This window comes from Sarcophilus harrisii, chromosome 1 (genome assembly GCF_902635505.1).
Source record: "Sarcophilus harrisii chromosome 1, mSarHar1.11, whole genome shotgun sequence".
In the NCBI taxonomy this organism is placed as follows: domain Eukaryota; kingdom Metazoa; phylum Chordata; class Mammalia; order Dasyuromorphia; family Dasyuridae; genus Sarcophilus; species Sarcophilus harrisii.
In genome coordinates this window covers 647,167,142-647,183,856 of record NC_045426.1, presented here as the reverse complement: position 1 = coordinate 647,183,856, position 16,715 = coordinate 647,167,142, and the positions used below count along the sequence as shown (strand labels likewise).

Sequence of the window (16,715 nt, the reverse complement as noted above, 5' to 3'; positions counted from 1 at the left end):
CGGCTAGCCCCGGAGGGCGGTGGGGGGGAGGGCGGTGGGTGAGGGCGGGTGATTCCCAGGGTCCAGCTGGGGTTGGGTGGGGCGGTGGTTTGGGCATCGGGAACGGAAGGGTGGCAGGAAACCGCGAATGGAGCAAGAGCCCCCAGCTGTGCCCTCCGAGTGGCGCTGGGGAGGGGCCAGGACTTCCCCCGCACCCAAGGGCCCGTATCTGCAACCTCGGGAGCAGCCAGTTCAAAGGAGCATTTCACCTCCCGGCAGCCAGCCCCGCGGGAGGAGGGAGGGGTTCGGGTCTCCCCGGCCCCCCGGGATGGGAAGGAGGGGGAGGGGCGGGAGCGAGTGCGGCGGAGGGGCGGGAGCGAGTGCGGCGGAGGGGCGGGGCCGGCTGCCGCTGCTCTGCCCCTTTAAGCTCTCCCGTGGGGAGGAGTCCGCGCCGGCGCAGTGCAGAACTCCCGCCTGCCCGCCTCCTGGAAGCCGCCATGCCGGAGCCGCGCGGACCCTGCGAGCTGCGGGTGAACGAGGCCTTTGCGGCGCGGTACGGGCGCTACCGGCGGCGCGAGGAGCTGCAGAAGCGTGAGTGCGGGGGGCGGGGGGCGCGGCGGGCGGCCGGACCGGGGGCGGGGGCGGCGGCCGCGCTTACGCGCTTCCCTCCCGCCCCCAGTGAAGGACCGGTACGGGGACCGCGGGAGCGAGTCCGGCTCCGACTCCGACTCAGACGCCAGTGAGGAGCGGGTGGTGAGGACCGGCCCCTAGCCCCGCCCCCTTCCCCTCCCCCTCGGGACCCCAGCCAGGGACCTCCCCCGGACATCCTGCCCCCGAAGCTTCTCCACCCCGGCAGCCCCTCCCCAGGGCCCCCAACCCGCCCGTCCCTTCCGCCTCCAGCCCCAGACCCCGCGGCCCCCGAGGTACGGATGTCCCGGGGAGAGGAGCACTCCCGCACTCCCGGGACCGGCCTGATCCCTGGGCCGCCCTTGCCTCGTAGGAGTTTGACCCGGAGCTGGACAGGGGCTTTTACCGAACCCTGTCCCTGCTGAAGAAGAAGGACCCCCGGATCTACCAGCAGGGCGCCACGTTTTACAATGAGCCGGGTAGGGGCTGTCCCCCCGGAGGCGGCGGGGGGATTTGGGGTGGGAGGGGGCCCCTGCGGAGGGGCGGGCTCGTCCGCCCGAGGAGCGGAGGGAGGGTCTGCAGCCGTCTGCCTCGTCTAAAACGTCTCTTCCTGGCCGGGAATCCCAGGACCCCCCTCCTCGGAGGAAGATGGGAGACCCCCGGAGAAAGAGAAGAAAAAGAAGAGAGAAAAGCCCATGTACTTGAAGGACTACGAGAGAAAGGTCATTCTGGAAAAGGAGGGGTGAGTTCCGCCAGAGCCGAGGACCGAGGTCCGTCCGGAACAGGCATCGTTAGGTGCCCGCGCCCAGCGGAGCCCGGGACGCTGGGGAGGCAGAAGGCTGTAAGGCGGGGGGTGTGGCGGCGCGGCCCCGGAGCGGAGCCGGGGGCCAGCTTCCCGGAGCGGAGCCGGGGGCCAGCTTCCCGGAGCGGAGCCGGGGGCCAGCTTCCCGGAGCGGCAGGGCGCGTTTCCATTCCCTGCGCCGCTGTAGGCACGGGCCTTTCCCCCCCTCCTCTCCTTGTTTTCTTTCCTAGTGATGGCCGGCTTTGCTGCTCTTTCTCGCCACGCTGACCCAGCAGTAGCTCTCGGGCCGTAGCCCCCGTACACACTTTGTGTTCCGCCCTTGTTTCTGCCGCACAGTCTCCAAGGCCTCCAGAGCCCGGTGAAGGCCGGCCCTTTAGAGCGCGCAGACTGGCGAGCCCCCTCAGGCGGGGCCTGCCATCCGGTGACCGGCTCCACCTTTCTCCGGCTGCTGCTTGTGCGGACAGCCGGTGCCCGCGCCCCGAGAGCTCCCGGTCTTTCTCAGAGTCAGTGCCTGACGCGTAGGAGCTGCGTAGTGGCGTTACTTGTGGACGGTTTCTCTCTCCACCCGACCCCACAAAGCTTTCCTGGCTGTCTGTGTTTCCCCGCTGCCTAGCGCACACAGGGCTGCACACGTGGTAGTGGCTGGCTTTGTGTCATTTTGAGTTGGGCCTGATGCTTCATGACTCCATGTGGGGTTTTCTTGGCAAAGCTGTAGGAGCGGTTTGTCCTTTCCTTCTCCAGCTCCTCGTACAGATGAGGAAACTGAGCCAAACTGGGTTAAGTGACTTGCCCAGGGTTACAACAGTAGGGTCATTTGGTCCTCACAGCAACCCTGGGGAGCCGCTCCTAGTATCATCCCCATATGATGGCTGAGGAAACTGAGGCAGACTGCCCAAGGGACTTGCCAAGGTTATTCAAGTGTCTGAAGCTAGATTTGAACTTGGGTCTTCCTGACTCGCCCACTGCTGTTCTCCGTTGGCTACCAGTGGTAGGGTGAACTGAGGCACAGCCCAGATTCAGATTCTTGTTCTCATGCTTGGTAGTTGTGTAACTTTAGGGAAAGCCGCTTTATCTCCTATCTCCTAGCCTCAGTTTCCCCATACGTATGATAAATAAGCCTTGTCTTTTCTATTTACCCAAGGTGTTGTAAAGGAAATACTTAAGATATGATAAAATAACCTCAGAATGGAATTATTGCCATGGAGGCAGTTAGGTGTGGAGTTCAAGGACCAGGGCTCAGGTCTCAGCATGGGAATATACTTGTAACCTTGGCAAATTATTTTATTTTTTCAAGCTTCAATTTCCTCGTCTGTGAAATGGATGAATTGAGTTAAGTGATTTCTTAGGTTCCTTTCAGTTTTAAAAGAGTATTCCTGTAAATCCATTCTGGAGCCCTGAAGGACCTGATACGTGTTCAGTGGCTTTGGCCGGGGTCTTTTTACAGAGTTGGGGAGGAAAAACTGTCCCCACGCACCCACTGGTGTCCCTGATTTTCCTGCAGGAAGTATGTAGACGAGGAGGACTCTGACCAAGAAGCTGAAAGGCAGAAGCATCGGGTAAACACCTTGTGTTTGTGGCAGCTGCATGTAGTGTAGCATCTGGCATTCAGTAAGGGCGGAAGAGATGCTTCTTGGTTGGGTAATAGGATGGTCATCTCTTTCAACATTGTCCCTGAATGAGCCTGGGAGATGAACCAGTTCCCTGCTGTTCCTTCCTCGGGGTGGAAGGGGGAACCTGGTCCTAGCAGGGGAGCTGCATGTCTGGGAGGGGGGAGGACTCACAGCAGCCTCCTTAGGGGTCTTTACTGCCCTAACAGCCCTCCATTCTCTTTCCTGCCCAGCAAACCACCTCCAGAAGTTACATTGAAGAACAGAAGCGCCTCAAAGAGAGGTACGTTTGGATGGAAGTAAGCCTTTGGGAGAGGGCCAGATGGAGCCTGGTGGGAGCCAGTAAAAGGCCAAGCAGAGATTCGAGTTGCAAAACATAGCCAGTGTTTCTGCCCCTCTGGGCTTGTTGGCCCACACAGAGGTCCTCCTTATGTTCCGCTCTCTCCATCCACATCTGCTTTTAAGCCCTAAAAGAAGCAGGCTGCCAAAGCTCCTTTTTGTGTTCTCTCCATCACATAACAGAAGAGCCCCAAAGAATTAAAAAGCCTTTTTTGCAGGGGTTTTAAGACACTTGATTAAACACCAATTAGTCCCTAGGATGTTTAAAATAGAAAACCATTTTTCAGTTTCATGCTCGTTACCAGAGAACCTTGGCAGGATAAAGATATGGGCTCCAGGGTAGGCCCCCTCCCTCTGTGAACCCCTCCTGACCTGCTCAGGCCGGGTCTGTAGGGTGGGCCATGGGAGAGATGCAGAGTCAGGGGTCCGGGTAGACCACATCACTGGACTGAGTCTCCTCTCTCTGGGGCAGCTTCCGGCAGTTTGTCGCAGACAGCGATGAGGAGGAGAGTGCAGGCGAGGGTGGTTCCAGTCTGCTGAAGAAACGGACCAAAACCAAGGAGGAGAAGGTGAGGGAGGGCCCGAGGGAAGGGTGCAGCCAGGGCCCCGTCCTGGGAGGCAGCGGGTGGAGAGGGCAGAGCTTGTCCGCGGGCACGGCTTCCGGTCCGCCTTCATTCTTCTGCTTCTCCTTCCAGGCTCGGGAAGAGGCTGACTATGTAGACTGGTTAAAGGGGCAGAAAGACGCTGAAGACAAGGAAGACCTGAAGGAGCTGGTGAGAAAGCATTTCTTTTTCATTTGGTTCAGTTCAACAGACCTGTAGATTCTCTCTGCACAAGGCACTGAAGGTAAAAGGTAAAAACTGATCAGCCGTCCTCTTCCTCAAGGAGTCCTGGGAGGACACAGTGCAGACAGTGGGGCAGGAAAGGAGAGTGAGGGGCTGCTAGGTGGCCTAAAGAAAAGCTTGAGAGCGCCAAAGGCCAGCGGCCGAGGATCTGAGAGTTCGGGGAGCCCGAGCTGAAACTGGGACCAGGACAGAGCATCTGAGAGGCAGAGCTGAGGCATACGGGCGCTCCGGGCAAATGTTTGGGGGGCGCAGATGGAGCATCAGCCAGGAGGAAGCGGTTAGTAGGACGCTGAAGGGCATTAGATGCTAGACCAGGAGTTGGTGTTTTATTCTGCAAGCTCCCCACCTAGTAGAAACCACTTAAGCAGGAAATGAGGAGGTCAGAGGTGTGCTTAGAAATGTCTTTGGCTGCCCTAAAGGATGGATTGTGGGCAGCAGATGGGGAAGCTCGGAGACAGGACATCCCCGTGGTCCGGAAGGATCAGTGAGTAACTTAACTAGATTGTGGCCCAGTGAGTAGAGAGGAAGGAATGACTCAGAGCGGGGGAGGTAGGGGAGCTGACTCATTGGATGGGCAGAGGGTCCCTGAGGCTTCCACGCCAGGGGAAGGGGGTAGGAGGAGAACAGGGTGACAAGGAAGGCATTCATGAGGATGAAGGGGTTCATAGATCAGGGATTATTAAACATTTTCTGCTCAATACCTCTTTTTGCCTGAGAAATTTTTATGTGACCCTAGGTATAGCGTTACATAAAATAGGTAAGAAATCACACGTTTAGTAATAATTTTGCAATCTCCACATTAAGTTATGAGACCTCACATGGTGCTGTAAACCACCATTTGGGGACTTTATCCCCAAATGTGCTTCGTGTGCGGGGGTTCGGCCCTGATGGGGTCAGGTTGGGCCCTGTCCCCAAGTGAAGCTTCCGCCCGGGCTTAGCAGCCCTTCTTCTCCCTGAAGATTATTCGGGGGAGCAGGTTCATCTCCAGTCCTCTTCATCCACAGACCCACCTCAGAGAGTACTGGAGCAACCCTCAGCTGGATGATGGGGAGAAATTCTTGAGAGACTACATTCTGAACAAAGGCTATCAGGAAGAGGAGGAGGAGGAAGAAGAGGAAGAGGAGGAGGACGAAGGGTAAGCAGCAGCTTTTCCCTGTCCCTTAAAGCTGTGGAATGTGGCTGGGGAGAAGCAGGGAGGCTGGCCCGGGGCCTTGGATTTCTGTGCCAGCTCCAGAGGGATTAAGTCTGGCTTCCTCCTTCCCCCCAGGTTTCCAGGTGCCGGAGGGCAGCTGGTGGTGGATGATTCCTCTGACGAGGGGGAGCTGTTCCTGAAGAAGCAGGAGGACTTTGAGAGGAAGTACAATTTCCGCTTCGAGGAGCCAGATGCTGAGCAGGTAAGGGCCCTGAGCTTCGGTCAGCCACTATTGGGAGGGCAGGAGCCCTTGTCTGACCTCTCTCCCACTGTGGGGTTTTAGGCACACAGGAGCCCAACAGGTGTTCACTCTGGTGACTAACGGGGAAGCACTGCTTCTCGGACACTTGCACAGGGCCCTGACATACTTGTTTCTTTCCTATAAAGCTTGGGCAGGAGCTTGGGGTACTAGGGAGAGAGCTGGCCCCAAATGTCAGCAAAGCCCAGGTCCGAGGCTTGCCTTGGACATGGCTGGGCTGTTTGATCCCATGCGAGTCACTTAACTTCACCTCCTGCAAGCAACCCCCGAGACTCATCTTCACTGTGGGAGGACAGAAGTTCCTGTTCTAGGTCTTAAGCCAACACATAATGTGTGGTGCCCGTCTCCCAGAGCTGTTGTGAGCAAAACACTGTCAGGGTGAATTGTTGCTCCGCGCTATCCCTTCCCACCCAGCTCCTCCTGGGGGAAGGGGGCAAGGAGGGCCGTGGTCCCCTGGACGTGGCTCAAGGCCTGTGGCCTTCTTCCTTTACAGGTAAAGACCTACCCCAGGACCATCACCTCCTCTGTGCGGAGGAAGGATGAGCGGAGAAAGGAAAAGCGGGAGGCGACCCGGGAGCGCAAGAAGAAGGTAAGGAGCTCTGGGGCTGCCCTTGGGGAACGGTGGGAAGATCTTGCGCCCGGAGTGGGAAGTGTGCACCTTGGGCCTCATTTTCACTGTTTGTAAAATTAGGGGCGTGGCCTAGAGCAAAGCTTCTTTAAGTGTGGTTCGAGATCTCAGGTGGGATCTCATAACAACGTGGGAATAGTGAAATCTTGATTTATGTTTGGTTTGTCTACCTGGTTTATGTACCTGGATCACATAAAAAAGTCTCGGGTGCGGAGGGCACACGAGGCCCCGGACTAGAGGACCTCGGAGACCCTCCCCCTAGGCCTGTGAGCAGGAGCCCCACAGTGGGGCAGACAATGGGGTCTGCAGCCTTTCCTCCCTCCGACAGGAGAAGCTGAAGAAGCAGGAAGAATTGAAGCAGCTGAAAAATCTGAAACGCCGAGAGATTCTAGACAAACTGGAGAAGCTGCGGGAGATCACAGGCAACCAGGCCGGGGCTTTCGAGGAGGCTGACCTGGAGGGAGATTTCGACCCCTCCACGCATGACCAGCTCATGCAGGTAAGAGCCCTGCGCCTCTGGGCTAAGCCTGCCCCAGGCCGCCAGGGACCGACCTCCGGGCCGATCGGCTCTCGCCGTGCCCTCTCAGCTTAAACACTCGGCCTGCCCCTCCCCTCTGACTCAAGGGCCACAGCCTCCTCACCTTTGGGCTCAGTGATGGGTCCCAGCTCTGGCTTCCCTGGGCCCCAGTCTCCCCCTCAGACCCCACGGAACCCTAACTAACCTGCGTTGTGATTATTGAGGAGATGGATGGAGCCCCCGCACAGTGCTGCTACTCCGGGTGGTCAGTGTGCTCTTTGACCTTCTCCCTCCCCCTTTTGCAGAAGTGCTTTGGAGAGGAGTATTACGGCATTGGAGAGGAGGAGAAGCCGCAGTTTGAGGAGGAGGAGGGCTTTGACGGTGAGTCTTCTTTCCCTGTGTCTCCCGGCCCCTTTCGTCCAAACCCTGGAGGGGGTGGGTGCTGACCAAACAGCTGACCCTCCCCCCTTCTTCTGTCAAACCAGATGAATGGAACTGGGACACATGGACGGGGGCCGAGGAGGAGGCAGCGGAACCCCACTGCGAGGACCCCGACTTCATTGTACGTTTTCCCTGACCCCATGGGTCTGAGCGGCCAGCCCGCACTTCCTGCAGAGAGGCAGATGGCTGGACAGATTCCAGAGCCCCACTCCTGGGCTGGCCTCCCTAAGTTTCCCCAGTGCCGTCTCTCTGGCTAGTGTGAGCTTGTCTGGGCCCTCCCTACCCACAAGCCTCTTGTGACCCACATGAACCTTTCTGGCAGATGGACGCGGATTATGACCCCAGTCAACCATCTGTCAGGAGTGGGAAGAAGAAAAAAAAAAAGTGGGATGTACCGCTGGCTGGCAAGAAGAGACGGAAGTCCCACTTTGCCGAAGTTGTCAGCCAGGACAGGCCTGTCTTTGACCCTGGTGAGTCCCAGAGTAATTTTTCCCTATAATTTTATCTGATGTTGGGCAGCAGAGTCACCCGCGGAGGGCTTAGCCCCCACTGCCCTGAGCTCCCAGAGGCCAGCTCTTCGCACCTGCCTCCTGTGCTTAGTGAGGGGAGCTGGGCCCTGGACCAGGCCTCCTGTCCGTCCCCCACTCTGGGGGAGGAGGCCCGAACCTCTGAAAGGGCCCCTGCTCTGTCTGGCTAGAGAACAAGACCTTCGAAGAGTACCTGGACGAATACTACAGGCTGGACTACGAGGACATCATCGACGACCTGCCCTGTCGCTTTAAGTATCGCTCGGTGGTGCCCTGCGACTTTGGCCTGACCACAGAGGAGGTAGCTGAGCTCCCCGGCCCACCCCCTTCTCCTTCAGTCAGCCTGGGTCCAGGGAGACTGTGGGAGGCTGTGGGACCCTGTGGGAGGCCGTGGGACGCTGTGGGACACCCGAGTGTTCCTTTGTGCCCATGCAGATCCTGGCCTCGGATGACAAGGAGCTCAATCGCTGGTGTTCCCTCAAGAAGACCTGCATGTACAGGTGAGGCCTCCTCATGGGTGCGCTGCCGCTTAAGGGAGGTGGCTGTGGACTACTCCCGCTCCTTTGCCTCTTCCCTCCACCCCACATTGAGCAGCTATTTGCTCTGAAGTCAATCCCACCCTCTAAAGCCCACTTCTGAGGGAGGGAACCTTCCACAAGCCTCCTGGCTGAAAGTGAGTCCCCCAGTCACCTCTTAGCTCTCTGATTGTGCTTGAGGTCCAGAGCCAGTTTCTTAGCCTAGGGTTTGTGAATGTTTAACACATTTAGATAAGCATTTCCCTTGTAATTCTGTGTATTGTGCTTTACACATTCAGAAAAATTATTTTGAGATGGGCTAAGAAGCCCTGGACTAAAGCTCTTCTTTTCTCCTATGAACGAGCTGGCCACCTCCTAAAATAGGTTGTAAGCTGCTTGAGAATAGGTCTTATGAGGGGGCAGGGGGAGATTACTGAAAGCTCTTTGGGCCTGGGGGGCTATCGGAGCCCTGGCTGACGGGGCCTAATGGGTCTGCAGATCAGAGCAGGAGGAGCTGCGGGAGCAGAAGCAGTACAACCTGAAGGCAAAGAACATTCGGAAGAAGCAGCAGATCCTGCAGTCTCTTGCCCAACTGTGAGTCACGTGGTTTGGGGGGATCCAACAGACTGGTCCCATTCGTAATTGAGGGCCACAGAGCAATCTTGGGCTTCTGTCTCTCTGCAGGACTGAGGAGACTTCTGATCCAGCACACCCACTCAGGAAACGCCAAGGACCGGAGGCCCTGAATGAGAGCCGGAAGAAGCCCAAACTGGAGGGCACCTCTGAGGAGGAGGAGGAGGAGGACTTCCTGGTACCCAAAGACAAAAGCATGGCCCCCCTTGCTGCTGCAGAGACCCAGGAGAAGCCAGATGGGACCGGGCCCTTATCTGGGCCACAGGTGGCCCCACCTCTAAGACCCAAGAAGAGTCTTCGGAGCAAGAAAGGGAGACTTCTGGGACCCCGGGTGAAGTTGGGAGGCTTCGAGTTCAGCCACCAGAGATTGCAGGCCTATGGGCTAAATGCAAAGCGGCTGCACTACCGGCAGCTGGGCCGGGAACGGAAGAAGCGGGCCCGAGCCCAGCCCCAGGCCCAGGCCCCTGCCTGAGCTTCCCAGCTCTCCTGTCCCCACAGCTGCCTTTAGGGTGAGGGGAGAGCTGAAAATGTCAAATAAAAGTAGGTTTATATATAACACCCCAATTGAGGGGCACTTGCTGAGCAAGTCTGGGCCAAGCGCTTTCTCCCTGTGTGACCTTTCTTTTGGGGGGCCCCATTTCCCCTCTGGATTAATGAGAATGAACTAAATGACCTCCAAGGATCTTGGAGCAGTTCTTGATCCTGATTATACAACTGGTGAATGGCCTAGAAGATCTCAATTCTCAAGTCTCTGTGGCTGGGTCATCTTTTGGGGGACAGGCTTCCTCCTTTTGGCCCCAGAGGGCACAACTGTCAGCAGACTTCCTGCCCTCTGCCCACAGCCTGCCCTAGGAAGCAGCTCAATGCACTCAGACACTTATCAAGTAGAGCTTTAATTTCACCCTTGGGCTACAACCCAGCCAAAGGGAAGGGAGAGCCCAGCCCTCCCAGTCCTCCCCCCCTCCCCCCCAGCCCAGGCTGATTTCCAGTGGAAACATGTTGCTACAGCAGAATCACAGTCTTGCCCTCCAGTCACCCCCATGCACTGGGGGGCAGGAGTGCTTTAAAGGTGTTGAGGATCAGTAATCAGCCCCAATCCCCAGTGAGCCTGAGAATATTGCTACCCCCTCCATCTGCAGGGCAGCTCCATCACATGTATATAAATAAAAAATATATATATGTATGTACGTATATATTACAGACACCACTTCCCCTTGTCCCTGCTATAAAAACACAAAGTCCTCTGAGCTGGGTCTCTTGGCCTTGCCAAGCTTCCCGGCCTGGGGCAGCCGGAGGCTCTGCTGGGTGAGCTGGGAGCAGACCTCCTCCAGACCGTACTCCTGGGCATGGCCCTCAGACAGTGTGAACATGGGATACCGCTCCGTGGCCGAGGAAGAGTTGAGAACCTGCAGGAGAGCCGTGGTCAGAAGGGCTGCAGGCACCCACCCCCCCATCCCCCAGCCGGGCCAGCTCACCCGGGTCAGCTCCAGGCACAGCAGCTCAAACTCCTTTCTGTTGCCAGCATAAAAGCCAATGGTGCAGCTGGGGTCCATCCGACTGAAGGCCATCTTCCGGGGAGACGTGCAGTGGAAGGACTGCAAGCCAGAAGGAAGATTTGGGCCTTTGGGTCGCACTGCCCAACCTCCCGGCCCCTCCCCAGGCTCGGCCCAGCACCTCACTGACCTCCAGGGGGAAGCTCTCTTGGGAGGTATCCACAAAGGGCTGGCAGTAGTGGGGGTCGAGGTAGAGCAGAAAGTCATCTGTGGAGGAAGCAGGCAGTGAGGCAGGGGTGGACAAGGGGCAGGGGAGGGGACAAGAGGGCGGGTAGGGGAGGCCACACTCACCCTGATAGCCAATGAAGTAAAGCGAGTGCCGGGGCTTCCCGCCGATGATTCCGATGCACAGTTCTAGCCGCAGGAGTTCCTGGGGAAAGGGGAAGAGACAGGACTCAGGGCCTGCCTTCCTCCTGCAGCGGCCCCCTCAGACCCCATGAGAGGGGACTGTGAGAGCACACAGGCAACAGGAAAAGCAAGTGGTGTCAGTTCACTTGATCCCTTTGTGACCTTGGGCAAGTACTCATTCCTCCAGACCTGTTTCCTCATGTATAAAAACACCAGATGGCCTCTAGGCCCTTTCTAGCTCTAACTCTACACCCTTATGGCAACTGGGGTTAAGTAAGTTGCCCAATGTCCCGCAGCCAACAACTGTCCCAGGCCGGGTGCCCCCGCCGCTTCACTACCTGGCTGCCCCTGCTGCTCTGAGTCAGACAAGGAGCCGGAAGGGACTTCAGAAATCACCTCGTTTAGTCCCCTTTTATGGGGCAGGAAAAGGACCAAGAACCAGAAAGTCACTCTAGTAGCCAATAGGGCAACTACACATTTAGCCCCGGCTATCTCTTTCCATTGCCCCACTGTCTCATGCTAATAAAAATGGGATGACAGGACTCAAGGATGAATGCAATGGCCCAGGAAACAGGATCCAAAGCCAGCTGATGGGTACTGAAACAGTTTTGTTGTTTAAAAAAAAAAATGGGAGGACCTGAGTTCAAATCCAGCCTCTGATACTCATTAGCTGTGCAAGTCATTTAACCCCAATTGCCTCCCAAAAAAGCAAAAAGCAAGAAAATGAGAGACAGCTTTCCTAGGGTACCAGAGCAGTGTGGAAGGGTGCGGGATCCCCAGAGCCCCAAGTACCCTTCTCCCAAACCACTTAAAAGGGTTATGAAGGACTCCTACCTTGACACAGGGCACATACACAGGGTTGAGAGTCTCCCCACCCAGCCTCACTGGCACCAGGATGACGATGGACTTCCATTCAGTGCTCGGGTCCGGCTGGGCCACTAGCTGGGCCACATCTGCCTTATAGACTGAGAAAACATGAACACCATTAGAGAAGCAAGAGTAATGGGGTATGAGGGAAGGGGCAGGATGTGAGCTCAGGCCAAATGTCAGTTCTGTCATTCTCACCTGTGTGAATCTGGAGAGATTTTTCTCCTCTGTAAAATGAGGGGGTGGGTCCAGCTAATTTCTAGGGTTTTATTAAGTATGCAAAGTAGATCTCTCTACTACTAAAAGTGTGCTTCTGCTGAATGAACAGCCTTTAGCTGCCCAGCTTTGTAAGCAGTCCTTCCTTACCCTGACTTTTCTGTCTCCTCCCTCCTTATCAGGCCTCCCTTCTCCATGTCCCCTGCCCTTTCTAATCAGCCTGAAGCTGGGGAACCAGATAACCAGGCTTGCTTGGACTGTGCATAAAGTGAGAATAACAGGTTCTGAGTCAGGGCCTCTTCTGAGAAGAAGGGACAGTTTTATCTCCTTGGCTCTCTAGTTTCCCTACTCAGAGATGCTCCTTCCAGGGTCCTGGTAAAGGCCCAAGAACTTTTGATTCTTGGAAGAATTTCCTGCCCTCTTTCACCACAATCCTGGAATGCGCTCGCTTCTAAGATTGTTGGGATTCTAAGATTTTCACTTTCCCTACAACTTCCTTGCCTCTTTACTCATGAATAGCTTCATTCTCCTCAGGGGCCCAACCTGGAAAACTGACTTGTCGAATCCAATCAAGTCCTATCCCTTGAATCCTATCCAATCCTCCTATCTGGCTTTGCCCTGACAATTCCACAGGCCCAGCTTAGGCCCTCATCACCTCTCAGATCTGGAATACTGTAATCTCCCTGGAAAACTGGGTCTCCCTGCCCCTAGTTTCTCCCCTCTTCAATCCATTCAATGATATGGCCTCCACCTCCGACCCTTATTTCACATGGCTCTTTATCGCTCATTCTAACATGGGCCAAATTATTTTCAATCTGACCCTTTCCTTTCCTGACCTCATGTCATAGTCACGACATCTCCTGTCACAATTAGAGTGTAAGATCTTTGAGGGCAGGGCCCGTGTAGTTCTTCATCTTTGGATCCTCAGCACCTTGTACTGGGCTTAAAAGATGGCTGAAGAACTGAATTAAATCATTTTTATTTTAAAGATGGGGAAGCTCAGGCCCAGAAAGATGACTAGGGCCTCGGCTCTAGAAACCTTGGTCCCTGGCTCTCACCGTCATACTCTTCCTACCATGAGAGGTTGTGAGCTATGGGAAAATAGGTGAAGTCTCTGGGCCTCTGGGGGCCCCTCACCTGTACAGTCCTGAGAAACATACACCTCCAGCTGGGCCACCTCTGAGCTGCTCTCCACGGCTTTCCTGAGGACGAGAGAGCAGCCCTGAGCTCCAGCAGCAACCCCTAGCTCCCCCCTCTGCCTCCCAGACCAGTGACTACTTCACCTGAGGATGTGAGCCACCACAGAGGGACCATACCAGTCTCCTGCCCTCTTGCCCGAGCTTCGGCCCAATTCTACCAGCCGGTGCAAGCCAAAGGGAGCCCCAGGCTGATCAGCAAACCAGGAAACAATGCGCCTGTGCTGCTCCTCCTGCTCAAACTCCCTGGGGCTCAGGGCCCCGCCGGTGGTCCAGGTGGCCCGACCTAGGCCCAAGGCTGGCGAGGGAACCCGCTGCCAGCTTGCTCCGGCCCGAGAAGGAGACATGGTTCTGAGGAGCTCAGGCTCCCTGGGGCCGGGGTGTAGAACAGCTTCTGACCAAGTCCAATCTGTCGGAGGGCAGAGGGTCAGGCCAGTGGAGAGCCCTCATCCCCGTCCCTCCTCTTGCCCTCAGAATCTCCCACTAAGTCTCACCCCTGGAGAAGAAGTGCAGAAGCAGGCCCTGGGCCAGCAGCATCTGCCCGCTGCGCAGCATACAGCCCCAGCCACAGTCTGAGGTCAAGCTGCCCCCCTCCAGGGGAGGGAAGTCCCTCCTGTACGTGAGCCACAGGCGGGAGACAAAGTCCCTCTGAAACCGCTGAATGTCACCTAGGGAGAAGATCTCCTTGCAGGGGCCTGCAGGACCCTGGGTCCCCACCCAAGGGGAACAAGGCCCGGATGGCTCACTCCCGGCCCCACCATGCTCACCTTCCCCCTCAAAGCGGTACCGACGGCCACACAGGTGCACGGCGGACAACTTGCTAAAGCTGGTCTTGGTGCGAACTGTCCAGCCTCAAGGAAGGAGAGACGGATTGGAGGGGAATATGGAAGCAGAGACCCGGGGCAGGCAGCCTGTGGGCAGGCGGGTGCCCTGGAAGCTGGGGGATTCCAACTCCGAGTCTCGGCACTTAGCAGGACTGCCCTGGGGCCGGGACCCAAGTGCCGGCTTTTCCTTACCTCTGGCTGCCAGGTCTCCATTCCTCCTCCCCAACCCATTCAGTCCTTGCGTTCCGGTCCTTCCCACGGGCCGCCCCCGCTCTCCCAGCGCCTCCCACTACGGGGCTGCCCCGGGGCCCACGCCGCTTCTCCCAGCCCAACCCCCCCCAGCCCCGTCCTCACCATACTTGATGTTGTTCCAGGCGGAGAGGAATTTGCTCTTGAACTTGTCCACCTCGTCCGGCTCGCTGGGGGGGGCAGGGCCCGGGGGGGCCGAAGCGGCTGCTCCGGCTGCGGCCACTAGGCCATTGTGGCCTCCTTCACCTCCTCTACCTCCTCCTCCGCCGCCGCCGCCGCCTCCGGATCCTGCCCCGGCCGCCAGACCGCGAGCTCCGGGGGCCCGCGGCGGCTTCCTGGCCTCGGGGCGGCACACGTCGTCCTGGCTCCCGCTCCGGTACTGCACGGCGGCGGGCGACACGGAATTCATGGGCCTCGGTCCGGCTCGGGCTCGGGCTCGGCCAGCTGCCGCGGGGCTGTGGGCGGGAGAGCCGGGGCTGGGCCGAGGGCCGCGACGGGGGGCCGAGGGCCGCCGGGCATTCCCGGGGTCCCGGGCCCCTCCTCCTCCGCTCCCCCCGCCCCCCCCGGCCCGCTCCGCCCCGCCCCCTCTACCTGGGCGCTCATGCCCCGGCAGGGGCAGGAGCGGGAAGGACCGGCCGCGGCTCACTCGGACTCGGAGCCCAGCCCGGCCGCCGCTGCAGCCCCGCGCCTGCCTCCGGCTCTCGTGGGGGGCCTGGCTCCGGCGGCGCTCGCCAGCGCCATCTTAGCGGCCGCCGCTCGGCTCCCGGAAGGCCGGGCCCTGCGAGGCCCCGCCCCGGCCGCTGCCCGGGCCGGCGGGGAGTGCGGGGGGAGGGGCCTCCCGGGGCGTGGCAGCCCGCGGCGGGGCGTGCACCGGGGGCGCACCTGAGGCAAGCGGACCTTGGGCGATTCTGAGGGGCTGGGGCCAAGGCCGAGGGGAGCCGGGGCGGGCTGGGGGCGGGGAGAGGGTGGGGCCGGGTCTAGAGGAGCGGAAGCTAGGCCGGGCTTCGGGTGCGACTCGGGGGTGCAGCAGACGCTGGGGGGCGGGGGACGAACGGCAGAGGGCGGGGAAGCTGGAGGCGGGCTTGAGCCCGAGGCGGGGAGGGGCTTGGGCGGGGCGGGGAGGAGCTTGGGCGGGGCGGGGAGGAGCTCGGGCGGGGCGGGGCTCTCAGGGCGGCCCTGGAGTCGGGGCAGTCTATGCGAGGCGGAGGGGAACTTTAAGGGAGGATCCGGGAGAAAAGGAAGAAGTGGGCCGTGGCCCGGGTCGGTGCCGGAACCGTGCGGCTTAGGGGTCCCGGGGCCGGCCCTGGGCTCATTCCGGATATCAGGGTCGCCTCGCCTCAGTCCGGAGCAGGGGGCGCGGCTAACTGGGGCCAGCGCCCCCAGAGCCGGTCCCGCCCAACGCGCCCAGCCTCGCCACTCTGGTGCTCGGCTGAGCCGGGCCCGGCGACAGCAGCATCTCAGAGCGGAGCACGGAGCCCTCGGACCCGGGATCTCTTGACTCCCAGCAGCCCGCGCGCGTCCGAGTCCAAATCTGGCCCAGGGTCTGAAAGCCGCTGGGCGCCCCGCTGGTCCGGAGAGGAGGCTGGAGGGGCAGGGGGCGCTCTTGGAGCGTGAGAAGAGCCAGGCCCGGCTGCGCCGGCCCTTCCTTCTCTGCTTAAGCGGGTCTCCCTAGTCGGCCGCCAGCCCTTCGCTAACGCCCCGAGCCCTCTGCGCCCCCGCTCCCCCAGTCCTGCCCTTCCTCCCGACCTGCCTCAGAGAAGCCCCGCTCCCCCCTGCTGAGCTGCCCTGGGCGGGGAGATGCGTTAGCCTTCCCCAAGCACAGCTTCGCTCCTCTCGCTGCTCGGGAACCTTGGGGACTGCCCACAGGGCGAAGTCCGAGCATCTTTCCTTAACGTCGGAAGCCCGCCATGAGCTGTGTGCGACCCCTCTGAACCATCCAGCTAACGCCTGTTAGAGACCCCCTGAGGGTAGGGAGCCCTCCTCAAAGCCAGGAAGCTCGGATTCAGCTTCCTCCTCCGACCCCTGCTGGCCCTGGGCAAATCACCGCCCTTCTCAGGGCGAACCGTGACACAGAGACGGGACCTGAACCACAAAGCCTCCGGCCCCATCCCGATGGCCCCTCCGAGCTGCCCTATTACGCTAGTTCTCCAAATGCCTTTAGGCAGCAGAGTTTTTGAGAACAAAATGAAAACTGCGTCAAGTGCTTTGTGAACTTTAGGATCTTTGCTATTGAGAGGAACATTTCTTTACTTTAGTGGTCACTTAGTTCGACCTTCCCTCCTCTTCTCTCCCACTTTATAGCGGAGGAGTCTGAAATCTAAAGATTTCAGTATTTACAGTGACAGAGACAAGATTTGAATCCAGGACCATACCAATTATACCCCCTTCTCTCACTTACCTGGCTATAACCCTTCTTACACTTAACTTTTCTCTTTACTCCTGTAATGGCCTTCTGCCATTTCCATTTTTCATTGCCTCGAATCAAATGGAATCTGCATTCTCTCCTGTGTGGGCTTCTTCAGGGCAATAAACAGAGCCCACCCCTACCTTC

General features: G+C 58.6%; 2 protein-coding genes across 3 annotated transcripts; one reads left to right on the top strand and one right to left on the bottom strand.

Moving 5' to 3' along the window:
- Positions 1 to 406: 406 nt before the first annotated feature.
- On the top strand, positions 407 to 10,065 carry KRI1 (KRI1 homolog). The gene is made up of 19 exons (XM_031947520.1): positions 407 to 570; positions 659 to 732; positions 980 to 1,085; positions 1,234 to 1,348; positions 2,910 to 2,964; positions 3,249 to 3,298; positions 3,827 to 3,923; positions 4,050 to 4,127; positions 5,204 to 5,334; positions 5,467 to 5,593; positions 6,144 to 6,239; positions 6,607 to 6,777; positions 7,101 to 7,176; positions 7,281 to 7,357; positions 7,559 to 7,706; positions 7,934 to 8,064; positions 8,199 to 8,263; positions 8,777 to 8,872; positions 8,963 to 10,065. Exons 1-19 carry the CDS (start codon positions 477 to 479, stop codon positions 9,381 to 9,383), a joined length of 2,208 nt encoding a protein of 735 aa, XP_031803380.1. The 5' UTR covers positions 407 to 476; the 3' UTR covers positions 9,384 to 10,065.
- A 43-nt stretch (positions 10,066 to 10,108) lies between these two features.
- ATG4D (autophagy related 4D cysteine peptidase) lies at positions 10,109 to 14,971 on the bottom strand. 2 transcript variants are annotated; one of them, XM_031947522.1, is made up of 11 exons: positions 14,756 to 14,971; positions 14,270 to 14,619; positions 13,859 to 13,933; positions 13,586 to 13,759; positions 13,179 to 13,500; positions 13,033 to 13,097; positions 11,647 to 11,777; positions 10,756 to 10,834; positions 10,595 to 10,671; positions 10,387 to 10,506; positions 10,109 to 10,317 (listed from the first exon to the last, which is right to left on the bottom strand). In XM_031947522.1, exons 2-11 carry the CDS (start codon positions 14,571 to 14,573, stop codon positions 10,135 to 10,137), a joined length of 1,530 nt encoding a protein of 509 aa, XP_031803382.1. In that variant the 5' UTR covers positions 14,574 to 14,619; positions 14,756 to 14,971; the 3' UTR covers positions 10,109 to 10,134. The 2 variants fall into 2 exon arrangements, with proteins under 2 accessions (XP_031803382.1, XP_031803381.1); XM_031947521.1 differs by having other exon boundaries at positions 13,859 to 13,942; positions 14,756 to 14,969.
- Positions 14,972 to 16,715: the final 1,744 nt, after the last annotated feature.

Excerpts from the sequence above, each read along its gene's own strand:
- KRI1 (XM_031947520.1), top strand. The coding sequence starts at position 477 with ATGCCGGAGCCGCGCGGACCCTGCGAGCTGCGGGTGAACGAGGCCTTT. Across the intron at positions 3,299-3,826 it reads CAGAAGCGCCTCAAAGAGAG|CTTCCGGCAGTTTGTCGCAG; the intron begins GTACGTTTGGAT and ends TCTCTGGGGCAG. Across the intron at positions 7,707-7,933 it reads CAGGCCTGTCTTTGACCCTG|AGAACAAGACCTTCGAAGAG; the intron begins GTGAGTCCCAGA and ends CTGTCTGGCTAG.
- ATG4D (XM_031947521.1), bottom strand. The coding sequence starts at position 14,573 with ATGAATTCCGTGTCGCCCGCCGCCGTGCAGTACCGGAGCGGGAGCCAG. Across the intron at positions 13,943-14,269 it reads CTGGAACAACATCAAGTATG|GCTGGACAGTTCGCACCAAG; the intron begins GTGAGGACGGGG and ends TCCTTCCTTGAG. Across the intron at positions 10,672-10,755 it reads TTACTTCATTGGCTATCAGG|ATGACTTTCTGCTCTACCTC; the intron begins GTGAGTGTGGCC and ends CTTCCTCCACAG.